This window comes from Zootermopsis nevadensis, unplaced genomic scaffold (genome assembly GCF_977971745.1).
Source record: "Zootermopsis nevadensis isolate Lab colony 2312 unplaced genomic scaffold, Znev_1.0 Znev_ptg000004l, whole genome shotgun sequence".
NCBI classification, from domain to species: domain Eukaryota; kingdom Metazoa; phylum Arthropoda; class Insecta; order Blattodea; family Termopsidae; genus Zootermopsis; species Zootermopsis nevadensis.
Window position 1 is genome coordinate 3,545,022 of NW_028259136.1, and position 13,159 is coordinate 3,558,180.

The 13,159-nt window shown below is 39.6% G+C and overlaps 2 protein-coding genes across 4 annotated transcripts in view; one reads left to right on the forward strand and one right to left on the reverse strand.

Moving 5' to 3' along the window:
* Window positions 1-13,159, forward strand: part of Rhp (GTP-Rho-binding protein rhophilin) — a 104,038-nt gene that overhangs the window by 12,715 nt on the left and 78,164 nt on the right. Inside the window, exon 1 of one of the 2 annotated variants that reach the window (XM_087342896.1) lies at window positions 9,707-9,754. The exons of the other annotated variant lie outside the window; for it this stretch is intronic. Within the exon in view, the coding sequence (XP_087199022.1) occupies window positions 9,722-9,754 (33 nt within the window). The 5' untranslated portion in view covers window positions 9,707-9,721. Of the gene's footprint in view, window positions 1-9,706; window positions 9,755-13,159 lie in introns of those variants that run through there. 2 annotated transcript variants of the gene reach the window in all.
* LOC110830846 (uncharacterized) lies at window positions 2,137-7,437 on the reverse strand. Of its 2 annotated transcripts, none has more exons than XM_022066184.2 (4): window positions 7,270-7,437; window positions 4,824-5,023; window positions 2,751-3,009; window positions 2,137-2,416 (listed from the first exon to the last, which is right to left on the reverse strand). In XM_022066184.2, exons 1-4 carry the CDS (start codon window positions 7,347-7,349, stop codon window positions 2,200-2,202), a joined length of 756 nt encoding a protein of 251 aa, XP_021921876.1. In that variant the 5' UTR covers window positions 7,350-7,437; the 3' UTR covers window positions 2,137-2,199. The 2 variants fall into 2 exon arrangements, with proteins under 2 accessions (XP_021921876.1, XP_021921877.1); XM_022066185.2 differs by having other exon boundaries at window positions 7,142-7,395.

Sequence of the window (13,159 nt, forward strand, 5' to 3'; positions counted from 1 at the left end):
TTATTTTTATTCGTCACTGAATAATCTGTGCAGTAATTGCCGTGCCGTTAAACACAAAGTGTCATCTGATGTCCCGCTGAACTCGGTTGAACACCAAACGAGGTTATTACTAGCCCACCCGTGCTATTCATACGAGTCGTGTTAAATTTATGACGCAAGAGACACACTCTCTGTACCAGCACAGTCGTAATGGTTTACGTTAATTATCGCAGTTACTCATTTAAACTTATTTTACGACTGTTTATTTCCAACTGTTAAAAATAACGCACATATGCCATATTTACAACACGAAAACTGCTTATTGTGTACTGAAAATTATTTTATATACCTGTTTGTGGGAAGACGATGCGCAAACACCATAAAATTGTAAGCTAAGTACATAGTGACAGACATCATACATAAACTATAATTATGTGAACATTCTCTAAGCATCTAATCTTTGACAGAGAGGGTCATATATTCCTTTACTCACTTGATGTATTGTTTGATCATTTTATTGGCTTTCTGAATGCTATCGCTGAATCCAAGTGCTCACGGTAAATAAATCGACTCAGTACACATGTTCTGTCTTCATCTTGTCTGACGTAAACATGGAACAGAATTGCTGTGTTATAATGCAAGTCAAACAACGTGATGAAGGTACATAATTTTGGTGTGAATTACTCAAAGGAAGGAGGGACCATTTGGGAGGGAGGCCTTGGCGTAGCCTGTGTGGGCGTATAAAATCTACGTTTATCTTAGAGGAGAAGTAGAGTGTGGATTACTGTTCTTGTAGCTCAGTATGGAGCCCAGATATGCCTTTATGAGCACAGTAATGAATCTCTACGTTCTGTAAAAGCGGAAAGTTTATTCTTGTTCTTTATTACGCCAGGAGGTTGGCGACATATTATGAACAGGATCCTTCCATCCTTTTCTCGGACTGGGACCTGTTCATACACGTTCTTGGCAGATGATCCAGAAGTGGTTTGCCATTGCCTTCTTCTGTGTGTGAATGGAGTAATTGTTGGGATGCCACGGAGAAACCGGGGAAGCCCCCGGAGGAAAACTCCGTGTTGTCTAGACCACGGCCTTGCCCAACACAAGTTATAAATTCGGGCACCGCCGGGAATCGAACCCGGCACCAGAGAAAATTTATTGACCGACTTAAATAAACCCTTTGAAGTCGAATGAATGTGACAGATTCTCCTCCAAATAACATTTAAAAATTCAGGTCTTATTTCAGATGAAACAACGCTTCTGCATTATAAAGATCAGCTCGAAAATAATTGCCGTTTATTATGAGAAACAAAAAAATATGTAAAATATACGCTCTCTGAGTAAATTTAGAGTTACTGATTGTCGAAGTGTGTGGTATATACAGTTACCTCTGGGTTTTAAAGTGTTAAACGAAGTCCCTTATCCGTATATAGTAAACGAGGTGTGGTGAAGGTCCTGAGGAAGAAACTGCATTTACATATTTGCTCATTTTACATCGTGGTATCTACTGGTGAGGATGTGTAGCGTCAAATGGGATGTAGTAGGTTGATTGCGAATAATGAATTTGCGAGCATAAGGGAGATGTCAGCCTTACCTTATTTTATGCAGTCCAGTGCCGTTTCGTAATTTGCGAGAGGAGACTTTGAAAAATCACAATGTAAGTCGGGAAAGTAATTTTGCGAAACAATACTTAACCGAGTACCGAACAGGTCGGGCTGCGGAGTGGCCGATGTTTTATGTCCATAGTCAAGAAAATGTTGTAAGACAGTCGTTTTAGTTGTAGTGAAGTTGCTGGATCAGTAAATTGCTTGAATTGCTGCTTGTTTCGCTTGGTATAAAAACCTGCTGAAGGTCTGCTTTCAGTTATGTGTTTCGTTTCGTTATGTCGGTTATTTTTTGTTAAATTCGTATTTTATACCGCTCAGATCATTTTGTATTTGTCTGGTGTATATATTATATATTTTTCCCCCTGTGATACGTCTTCGTATCGACGTATAAAATGTAGATTGTGGATTGTGGTCTTCTGAATTTTGACACCGTGTATTCTTGTAGGTGTAAACCTCCTATATTTTGAAAAGGACTGGCCTATTAATGCGGAACGGGTCAACAAGTTGCCCAATTCTTTGATTACTCGTTGATAATTTACCTTAAAGCGTAATGTACAATACATTGAAACTTTATTCAGTTCTGGGATATTTACAAGAAATCGTTGCGTGCTGTAACCTAGACCCAGTACTGTGCGGGTTGCAGATTGTGCTGAATGATTTTGGAAGAAACCCTTCTGGAAGCGTTGCTGGGAGTGTGAGGCCCTGCGATTTGTCTGCCTATGGGACAGGATCTGTCCCGCCTTGAATACCCAGATGAGAATGAATCTTCGCCATGGCTGGCTGGCGTGTTGTGACCGGGGAAGTCAAGTCGACTAGCCTCGAAGTTAGTGGACCTGAAGCAGTTACAATATCTGGATAGTCTTGCACCAAATAATTATGCTGGACACTGTTAATTGTCTAGGATATATTTGATACATGTGCTGGCGTCTTATAGGTGATTGGTTGTTGCTTTATGTTTTTAATTTACGTAGTAGTTTCACATATTAAGATGGCCGTCTTCTGGGATGCTGCGCCGTTTAGTCTTGGTCTGGCAGACTTCTACCAGTCTGCACGATGCAGCATCCCAGAAGTTGTCTCCATACCCTCCGCCGCGAGTACCTGATATCTCACAATGCGTTATATTAGTCGAAGTTCGGAGTCTGTAACTGCAAAATGGTGTTGGAATACCTGCTACGGACCCGTTCTGTTGCGGTTGTGTTGAAAGACATTCCAACGAGGGGTGCCACCGGTCTGGACGAAGTATGCTGATGTCTCAGGACTTCACCTGACATGTAGCTTGTGCTCGGATCTTCATCTCCGTTCAATTCGCGAAGACGTGATGCTAGATCGAAGTTACTAACGCCAGCAACGGGTGTTGATTGCCTGGGATGTGTGTGGGCGTCGCTTTGGCTGTCATGGAGGTCCGGTGCTTGGCTGCGTTGTGTGCCTGCAGAACGTTCTATGAGTTACTAATTGTTATATCTATATATTAAACAGGGAAAAGAGCAGGAACTTAAGACTAAGCGACGTTTTGGAAAACCTAGGGTCGACCACGAGAAAAACCAGAATCAAAGAAGCTGACCTCACCCAATAGCGTAATAACAGTCACACAGAAGAATGCTTGATAAACGAATAAATAGCATAATAAGAAAGTAGCAACGGGATTATTAGAGCAAAGGCTTTTGTACACATTTAGAGACATTGTCGATGAAGAATGTTTGCAGACAGTTTGCCGACTGTGTTTGCGGAACATTCCAAAGAGTTTTGCGTCCATACAGCTAACTCATCAGCCGGTTCAAAACATAATGCCCTGTGAATGAAAATTGCACTCGACGTATATTTCTGCTAAATGAAAGGCGGTAACATGTGTGTTTGTGGTCTAGGCACTTTATCAAAGAAGGAACGTGATTTAGAAGTAGAAGATGGAAGTGGTATTGTAAATTTTATAAAAATGACACAGACCAATTTTGAAGTGTTCCTACAAATTATTTATTGCAAAATATTGACCTGCGTCGTATTTTCGCATGTTCACATTCTGAGCACTTGCTCGGGTTAATGATGGCACACGTATCTTACTTCCCATTTCCAACGGGAAACATGAAACGTATAATGTTTGTTTGCGGACTGTTTGCTAACACGGACGAAACTTGTTTGTAAATTGTTTTCCAATACTGTTTACCCATAGGTAGGTGTATATGAGCCTTTGTAAGAAGAAACCAATACATCAGATAACAGCATAGTATCCAGGACACAAGAATGGTCGAACAAACAAAGAAATGAATGGAACAATCATGTGAAACGTTATGACATTACCGAATTCTTAGAATAGCAGGTTATATTTTTCTAAATTAAAGTAAAGACAGCAGCCAACAGCATGGTATTTAGGACATAGGAGAATGGTTGAACAAACTAATAAATTAGCGGAACAATTATGTATTACTTATGGCACAAAACCTTATTTTTTGAATAAATAGACGAATAAAAAGTCATTACACCGGCCAACATCATAGTATCCACGATATTGAGGAGTGGTTGGACGTGCGAAGAAATTATGAGAATATTCGACGAGTCCTTGAATAGCAAACATTGGAATTCTTATAGGAAGGAGAAAACTGGGAGACAGAGCTCTTTGAAAATATGTGGATGTAGCAGTTTATTACGAGTAGGAGGAGGGCTGATTGCACTCCTTAGGGGGTTTATCTGTCATGCATGGATGTGGTTTCAGTACAACGTTCCAATTGTACAAGTGACTTTTCTAATATTTCGAAGCTCGTGGAGAATATCACACAACAAAGAACTTCGCAATGTATAAACTTTACCCGCTATTGTTATGGGAGCGAAATGAAATAGATTAAGGTGAAGTGAGCTTGAGAGGAGAGGGTTTAAAAAGCAACCGCTTAAAAACTAGGAAGTAAAGGCGAGTTTATATTATGATGGGTATTAAGGAAAGAGTGTATATAAACATGATTTTGCATGGTGTTTTTGTGGGCGTAAAACTTGATCTCTGAACGTTGAGAAGCTTCATAATTTATACTTGCATCAAATCAAGGAGGATGAGATGAGAAGGGTATGTAGCGTGCATGGGGAGGAATGAGTACAAAATCTTAGTTGGAAAGCCTGAACAGAAGAGATCTGTAGATAGGAGGATAATATTAAAATTAACCTTGGGGAAATAAGATTTGGGGTGTGTGGATTGGGTTAATCTGGCATGTCACAGATAAAATCGTATCAGTACCAAAGTATTTATTGCCCCTGTGGTACCTGTGTGACGCTGTCCCACAGCAGATGTGTCGTTTCTTGTGCTGAAGGCGAGAGTCATCAAGATAACACTCACTATAAAGAGATACACCCCCGCGAAGAAGAACAGTACTAGGATCTCGATGCTGCAGATATTCGCAGGCTGCCCACACTTCAGGCAAGTGCACTCCTCCAGTTCAATTCCGAATATCTTAATTCCCAACCTGCGCGGAACGTAAACCATTATTATTAGTGAGATCTGTGTTCTTTACGGCGGTGAGGATATATCGGTGGTCTTTCGAGTTGTGTGATATTATTGGTTGGCGCCAGTCTTTTGGAGGACAATGCTGCCTCCATCTCCAGGGTTTAATGTTGGAGGTACAAGTTTTCATATTTAAGTCGCAAAGCTTCAAACTTTAAATTTTTTGCTTTGCACTGAGTGCAGGTCACAGGAAAGCATGTTACCCCTAGGATTGGTGACGACAGATCGTGCTGTACCTTACCTCTTCTGGCCACTATTTTTATAATTACTCTTTGGGGACATTTCAGGGGCATTATCAACTAAAAGTTTAAAAAATCTCGTATTAGTTTCGCCATATCCATTAGTCCGAATGTAAGAACTTGAGAACCAGTGAACAGATTTTAATAAAGTTTGATATTGGGGAATATTTACAAAAATGTTTCAACACATTTAAATTTTAATCTTTGAAGGTGATTTGCCGGACTCCGTCACAGAACATAAGGCCTTCAGCCCAGGGAAACCATTTGAGTTTGGTAGAACTAGTCTGCGCACGTGCTGATGCGAACACAACACCGATGCTGCGTCCCATTTCTCTGGGCTCAGTTTATTGTTTGCTGCTTTTCGAACAATAGTGATTGTAGCTGGCTTCTTACTCACGCAACATTCACTTACACAGGAGATGCTATTGTTTTTTTCACGTTAGTCTCCATTTGGGGTCAGAGATACTACAAACACGTGACTGTGCTTCAAACTCAATATTTCATGTCGGATAAGTACATATTTAGGTTAACTTATTAAAACTGAGTAAACATAAATTAATGTTATCGTCTTTCGTTTGACAACATCGTTTGTTTACTTACTCAGTGTGCGTCATATAACTACGTAGAGTGTAAATTTAATTACCCAAGAGGGGGAGATGGGGTGGATATGGTGTCATCAGGCAAACAGAACAGGCGCAAAGATATAAAAGTTTTTATTTGTATATTATCTTCTATGTTTTCTTAATATGGGCTAAGCGTAAGATTATAAAAAGGGTTGAACGCCTATTTTAAAACGCATTCTTGGTAAATTACATACCTCATCGGCGTTTATGTTCAACAATTTACAGACTTAATAAAATTTTAAAGACAGTACACTGCCCGGAGATGTAAAATATTGTTTCTGACGAAATAGTCAGCAGTAGAGAGATTACGTGCACATGGACCGAAGTTTTCTGTTGCTTAAATTACGTAGCTGGATGTTCAATGAATAATGAATGTGAGAAAATTTGAAATAAAGCGGCCACATTTAAGGTATTATATCAGCGTTTGCCTGGAGGGACTGAATAAAGCCACGAAAATATTAAGCCAGAAAGGACTGTCTTTGAGGCAAGCTTTGAACCCGGGACCTCCCGAATATTAATGAAGCAGGAGTTCTAATCACTCGACCACAACATTGGGTGATGTTTTTTATTATTTGTTTAAATTATCTTAAATATACATTGGACATTTGTAAGATATTGGATTAAGTTATAGACATTAATTATATTTGTTTGTGTTTGTGTTTATTTTCCGGCATTTATTGTTTTGATGTGCAGCCATTTTTATACATTTTCGTTACATCTGAGACGGAAGCGTGGGCTTCCTAAGTGTGTTTATTTCGTAGGCTGTTTGCAGTTCAATTAGAAATGTAAAGATATAATTAATTAATATCGATAACAGACTCATATCATGATTGACATTCATTTATTCCAACCCGAAACTGACCCGTCCCTTTTATTTTTAGTAACAAAGATGTTAATTTCGAACATTTCCTGTATCGTATTGGGATATTCCCTGGTTTAAGTCTTGACTAGACTTGACTGAGTTTTTTCTAGGCTTTCCTCAGTCCTTACAGCCCAGTTTTGGGAAAATCCCTACAAATAGGCCACGGAAGATTCAGAAAGCGATTTAAAATAAACTAAGAATGAAACGCTTTCGGAATGTCCTGTATTTCTCATAATAAATACTGAATCAGAACAAGTGGTTCTTGAAATAAACTACATGACAAAGACACTGCTTGCAACGTTACGAGAGAGAACGTATCACCACAGTTTTAGTAATTATTTGTAAGTGAAGCTTACCTTATTCTAAACTCTTTGTATGGGTCGTCCCTTGGCATGGCTCTGGTACGAATTGCACAGCATTCATTTCTACTTCTTTGTGACTCACTTGCGTGACACAGTCGAGCCCTGCCTAGGCCTACCCTTACCTCAGCCTGAGACTCCAGCGTTTAGATTTTGTCTGCAGACTAGTTCTCTCAGGTTCTTGACCTCCTGCAGACTGTATCATGATTCCTATTTCACGTTCAGGTAAATTTCCCTTCCTACTCTCTACTGTTGTAGTAAATTTAATGCGGAACCTCTTACGTCCAAACTAGTACTGCAGCTTCGGTCGCTCTGTCATTTTAATGCGCCATCCACGGATTATGCGTGGTATGTGCCATGTGTTCTGTGCCATAATGGTATGAAGGCGATAGTAAGGAAATATAGTAGGCATTTATGTTGAAGTTCTTTACTGAAAGTGAAAATGATAAACGCCATAAAAATAAAAAAGGTGTTTTGAATTGCATTAGACTTAATACATATGAATTTAAAGGTTTCACAAAAGCAGATCTATAATATACTGTTTTCTTATATATTAATATTCGAAATATAGATAGCTGTATGCTTTTATTCTGTATTGTTTTCGCCTGTGCCCAATTTGTCTACAGAATTGGCTATTTTTGAAGAAAAATATAAGAAAAATGTTTTGACTGCCGTATGAAGTAAAATTTTAAAAGGGTTGTTATAAACAACGATACTGGTGAAAACGAACGTTGCTTGACAATTTTTAGATTACGGATACCACATTTATTCGAAATGCGTTTAGTGGTTTTATAGATAATAATGTGGAAGAACATGGCTCCCCAGTGCATGCAGACAGCTGCCAAGTCTGACAGGCACAAAGGACGTTTCGAATAGTGAGGCAGATGACAAGCTTTGGCCATATGTTGCCCCCCTTTTATACTCAGACACGTGTTTTGCATTCAGAAAGTAATAGTTATTTTATTGCGTTTTTATAACGTGCGTTTCTCTACGGCCGTGTCGACAATGTCAGGTCAAACGAGATCGGTCTCCAGCGACTCCAGTATGAAGTTTCTGCCGCCTGTGTCTGCTATTCTCTGCAAAGTATCTGCTTGTATGTGTCACCAATTGCATGCTTCAAGGCAATGGAAGGACTTCAAAGTCAACAGTACAGCGTTGTTAGCTGTGCTACGCTGCGAGTTCTGAACTGTCTTCCATTCATCTGGACTCCACTGTTTCATGTGTCAACGTCGAACAGTTTTACTTTGCCCTTGAAGGATACAATGTTGACGGCTAGTGTAATGATGAATATAGCCGAGGTTAATAACTCTCGGATGACATAAGAAGTTGATTATGTACTGTGAATTGGAAATGAGTGGAGTCCAATTATGCTCTCCGGGCTTTCACGTGAAGGGCCTGAGAGAAACCATGAAAAGTCAGGTTAAATAGTGGTGAGGCCAGCACTCGTATTTGGTACCTTCGTGTTATGTTAGTCGCTTCAGCATATTGTCATAAAATAGTTTAATTTCACACATCGAAAACATCTATGTTCCCGACACGCTAATTGGCTTCTGAACCTGCAAGCACAGGAAGCCTTACTGTACAACATACCGTACAATACCACGGTAATTGCAGCCCGGGGCTGAAAATAATAAATTCATATTGATACGTGGAGCGTATCGACACTCTGTATCTACCGATACCATCGTGCGGGAGCCGTTTCTTTGTGTGAGTCGGTCGGTCGGTAGTGTTTCTTGAGTGAATGGGCGGGCAGTCCCAGTCGGCTTGCAAGGATGAGCAAACTGCAAGTAGTTTGGGGGGGAAATTCTACAAGTGGAAAACGGTGTTGGTTTAAAGAGATGTTGTAGTTTATTTGGATATTATACGGAGTTATGTCAAGCCAATATTAACTGTTCATTTTAGCATTTAATTTAGTAGTAGTGTTGCCACATTTTTTTTCTGCTACAGTGGTCTATTTGAGGTCGGCTGGTTCGTTATATTTTCATCAGTCTCAAGAACTCCACACACCTCCAACACCTCAGAGGTCAATGTTCTGCCTGTTTTTGTCCCACCATTCGGCACCTTGACCCGTTCTCATTGACTTCAAATGTAAAAGAATGCAATTCCTAGTAAAAGTCGTAAAACATTTAGGATTTGAGGTTTTCACGGAGGTGAGTACGAAGATGGTTGTCTTATTGGTTGTTGCGCCATTTAGTATGGTGATATATTGTTTCAGGGATGTTGGGTAGGGGGGATAGATGGTGCAGGTACTCGCAAGTTACTGGTACCCGACATCGTTCCAGACAGCCAGACAGACCTTTTCTAATTTGGTGCCGAGTTCACGCATAAGAGGTAGTCGTTTTGCCCTGTACAGGTGAGCACATTGAGATGGCTCGCTACGGTTGTTGGGCTCGTAATTACATAGCGACGGAGCACTTCATTGTTCTCGGCGCGAGTAAATTGTCTTCGTATGCAGCCAAGGAAAGAGTCTCATCAAGAAACTGCGATACATACGTTTAGTTTCTTGAGTGTCGCGGTTCAGTGTACTGCCTTTTCTCACGTAATGTTTCGTGATGTTGCAGTGATTAATTCAACAACATGTTGTTGCTGTCGGATGTAATCGCTTCACAGGTACCATATCTATATTTTTGCATGTTATTGGTAGTAATCCAAGATAAGGCGCGTCCCAAAATATTCATCCTTCGGTATTTTAATAACGTTTCTTGATTTCTTTAAACCGTTATTGAATATTCATCTCCCTGATGACGGAGGCAGTATGACCTCTGAAACGTTGGTTAACATCGACCAGACTACACAGCGCAACAACCCAGAAGACAGAAATCTTCATACTCTGATGACGAAGGCAGTATGACCTCTGAAACGTTGGTAAACATCGACCAGACTACACAGCGCAACAACCCAGAAGACAGAAATCTTCATACTCTGATGACGGAGGCAGTATGACCTCTGAAACGTTGGTAAACATCTACCAGACTACACAGTGCAACAACCCAGAAGACAGAAATCTTCATACTCTGATGACGGAGGCAGTATGACCTCTGAAACGTTGGTAAACATCTACCATACTACACGGCGCAACAACCTAGAAGATAGAAATCTTCATACTCTGATGACGGAGGCAGTATGACCTCTGAAACGTTGGTAAACATCTACCAGACTACACAGTGCAACAACCCAGAAGACAGAAATCTTCATTCTCACCGCTGTGAAAACCTCAAATCTTACAAGGAATAAGTTTCTACATGGCGGAGGTGGTAAAATTTATGTCATATTTTGCACGTAACGTAGGCCTACTCGAAATATGTATTGATGTAAATATGAATAAGAATGTATCTTATAACTACAAGCCTGTAAGTCTTAATTGTTGTTCGTAGTGTTATCACATAGAAGCATGTTCTACCTAGATCTTATTTACCCAGCGTTACAGTTTTCAGCAGAATATCATCAGTTAAAAGGGAAGTAGGATTTGAGGTTCACATGGCGGTGAGTACGAAGACTCAGAAGACAGCCATCTTGGTTAAAAGCACGTTACTAGCATTCATCGGTGCAAAAGCGAATTTGTTTTCCTGTTTCACGAACAATATTAAGATTCAGGATTGCAGCATTGTTTTGTTTATCTTTTCACTCTCACGGTTGTTAATAAACGTGTATCGTCGAGATTAGTGGTGGTAGTGGGAAATTTACACACAATTATTATTATCTCATAGACTGTTCGTGTGTTTTTGTTTCTGAGTGATGACAAACATGTTATTATCTCATGTTTGTACGTCTTTGAGCACGCTTTACGAATGCGTTAAGAGTTCTTTGCACCAACGGCGTAAAATAAAAGGAATCACAATGTTTGCCTATTTATTCAAAGCCATGTTTCATCTCGAATAGTAGTTAATGGGTTTAAATTTGGTATTTATGGTGTCTACATTAAATTTTCAGTGGAATTTATATTTTGGCCCGTAACAGTTAACTGTCTTTTTCATTAAGTTCAAATTTAATGTTATTAATTAGGTCTATTAAAAGGAGAGATCGTTGTCTAAAGAAATGTAACATAATAAAATATATATCATTAGATATATAGCCTATATTTTACTTATTTTTTTCGATATTGGGTACATTAAGTAGTGTTAAAATTTAACTTTTCTGTTAGCCACAGAATATATGACTATATGTTCTGTATTATTTTGTACTACAGATTTGCTATGCTCGAAAGTTGAAAACTGCATATTGTCACTTGTTGGTATACTTGTTGGAAGCATTGACTATATGCATTTGTAACGGCGTAGAAAAAAACACTGGCCATGCTGAATTTCTGTTGAAAGATTTTAAGTTTATTTTCCTGTACATTTCTAAACGTCTTACTGTATATTTGAAGTTGCCTCGGCGGTGAAGATGTTGATGTCGGTCTTTAGGGTTTTTGCGATATGTGGACTCGTATGTTGGTACGACCGTTACGAAGAAATACACTGTCTTCTTCTTTAGAACTGGGGAAGCAGTATGTTCATGCAGAACGCTTGTATCTACCTGTATGTCCACCGGTGTTACAACCCAGAAATTTGATAGCAGTGTCTTGGTTATGGGTGACACCAGCATTGCAGGTAATTTCTGTCTCTGCTCTGTTAGTAACTTATTATGTACTGTGCGTATCGGAAGGAAGGTTTCTGGACCGTGAAGCTGGCCACTCACATCCATCTAATGCCAAGGTTAAGGCTACTCGTAGCTTTACTTCCGTTTCCTCCATACGAATTCATCGAGTGTGGTGCTTAACGACAGATACACATTGGTACTTCCCTTTGTCTGCACTTAACGCAGTTGACTTTATGCAGCAGAACTGTCCAAGAACTGAACTTGAATTAAATAAGTAGGTTCTCCGTATGCATAAGTGTCGCGGACAGCCGATAAAGGGTAACCCTACATATTTGGGTTTGGGAGGGGATGCTAACAATTCCTCACCCTGTTACGAAATGCTTCACGGGTCTCGGAATTGGATTCTTCGAAACACGTGGAACAACAGGGAACGAAAGCACGCGCGGCAGTTTGGACGTGGTGACGTTTTCAGGTTCTCACGGCGGCGAGTTGAGATGTCTTCTGAGATGTTGCGCCGTGTAGTCTGGCATGCGTTTTCCTACATTTTGGAAGTATTTGTTACCTCCGTCGTCAAACCGATCGCCCTGATAATAGAAAATAAATCTGTCGCTTATTTCCTGTACACTTACGACTGTCACACATCCTGGCGACTTTTATTGCAAACCATATTAGGAAAGTGATAAGTAAAGTTGCATTAATGAACGGTTAATCAGAAGATGAGACCTTCGGTCCAAACACTGCACTGGCATGAGAATAATACAATGTTTTTTTTAAGACGGTTCAGTAGGAAAATCAAAAGTAATTATTTTGTTTTTGCGTGAAATCTTGAGTTTTCGTTATTGCACCATGAGTGAAAAGTTCCAGAAACTCTGTTCCAATTCGAATTCAGAATTGCTATTATCATGCTATTATGAAATTCAGTACTATACATTTCTTACAAGCATTAACTTTCAATCAACAATTTTAAGTAACTTTGTAAAGAGTGTTGGAATTCTGACTTGATGTTTTCATCATGAATAGTAGTTTAGATGTATTACTTGAAGTGGTAATAGAAACTACCCCTCACACAATTCTCCTGACCGGGGATTTGCAGATGGTTGAACTTCAAAACAATGGAAAACTTATGAATTTACTTCCATCTCCAATATATTAACATCGACCAGGAAAAATCCAAGTCTCGAAGGCAGTACCTAGAAAATATTTATGATCTAAATGCGGTCGCTCTGTGTTTACTTATGCCACTGTTCGTTTTGAAAGGCTACAAATATGTATATATAGGCCTGCCATTGTATAGGAATTTTTGTTGTCGGACAGGATCGCCTGTTGGAAAGGACTCGGTTGTTACAACCGTGACAAAGTAATATAAAAACACAAGAACGTTAAAAAAGGAACTTGGTCATCCCGTTATACCAAAGGCAGACAGGTAGTTGGCGAGAG

Coding starts and splice junctions, on each gene's coding strand:
- LOC110830846 (XM_022066184.2), bottom strand. CDS start 7,349: ATGATACAGTCTGCAGGAGGTCAAGAACCTGAGAGAACTAGTCTGCAG. Junction 5,024..7,269: donor CGCTGGAGTCTCAGGCTGAG/GTAAGGGTAGGC, acceptor CGTTCCGCGCAG/GTTGGGAATTAAGATATTCG. Junction 2,417..2,750: donor ACAGAACGGGTCCGTAGCAG/GTATTCCAACAC, acceptor TAACTGCTTCAG/GTCCACTAACTTCGAGGCTA.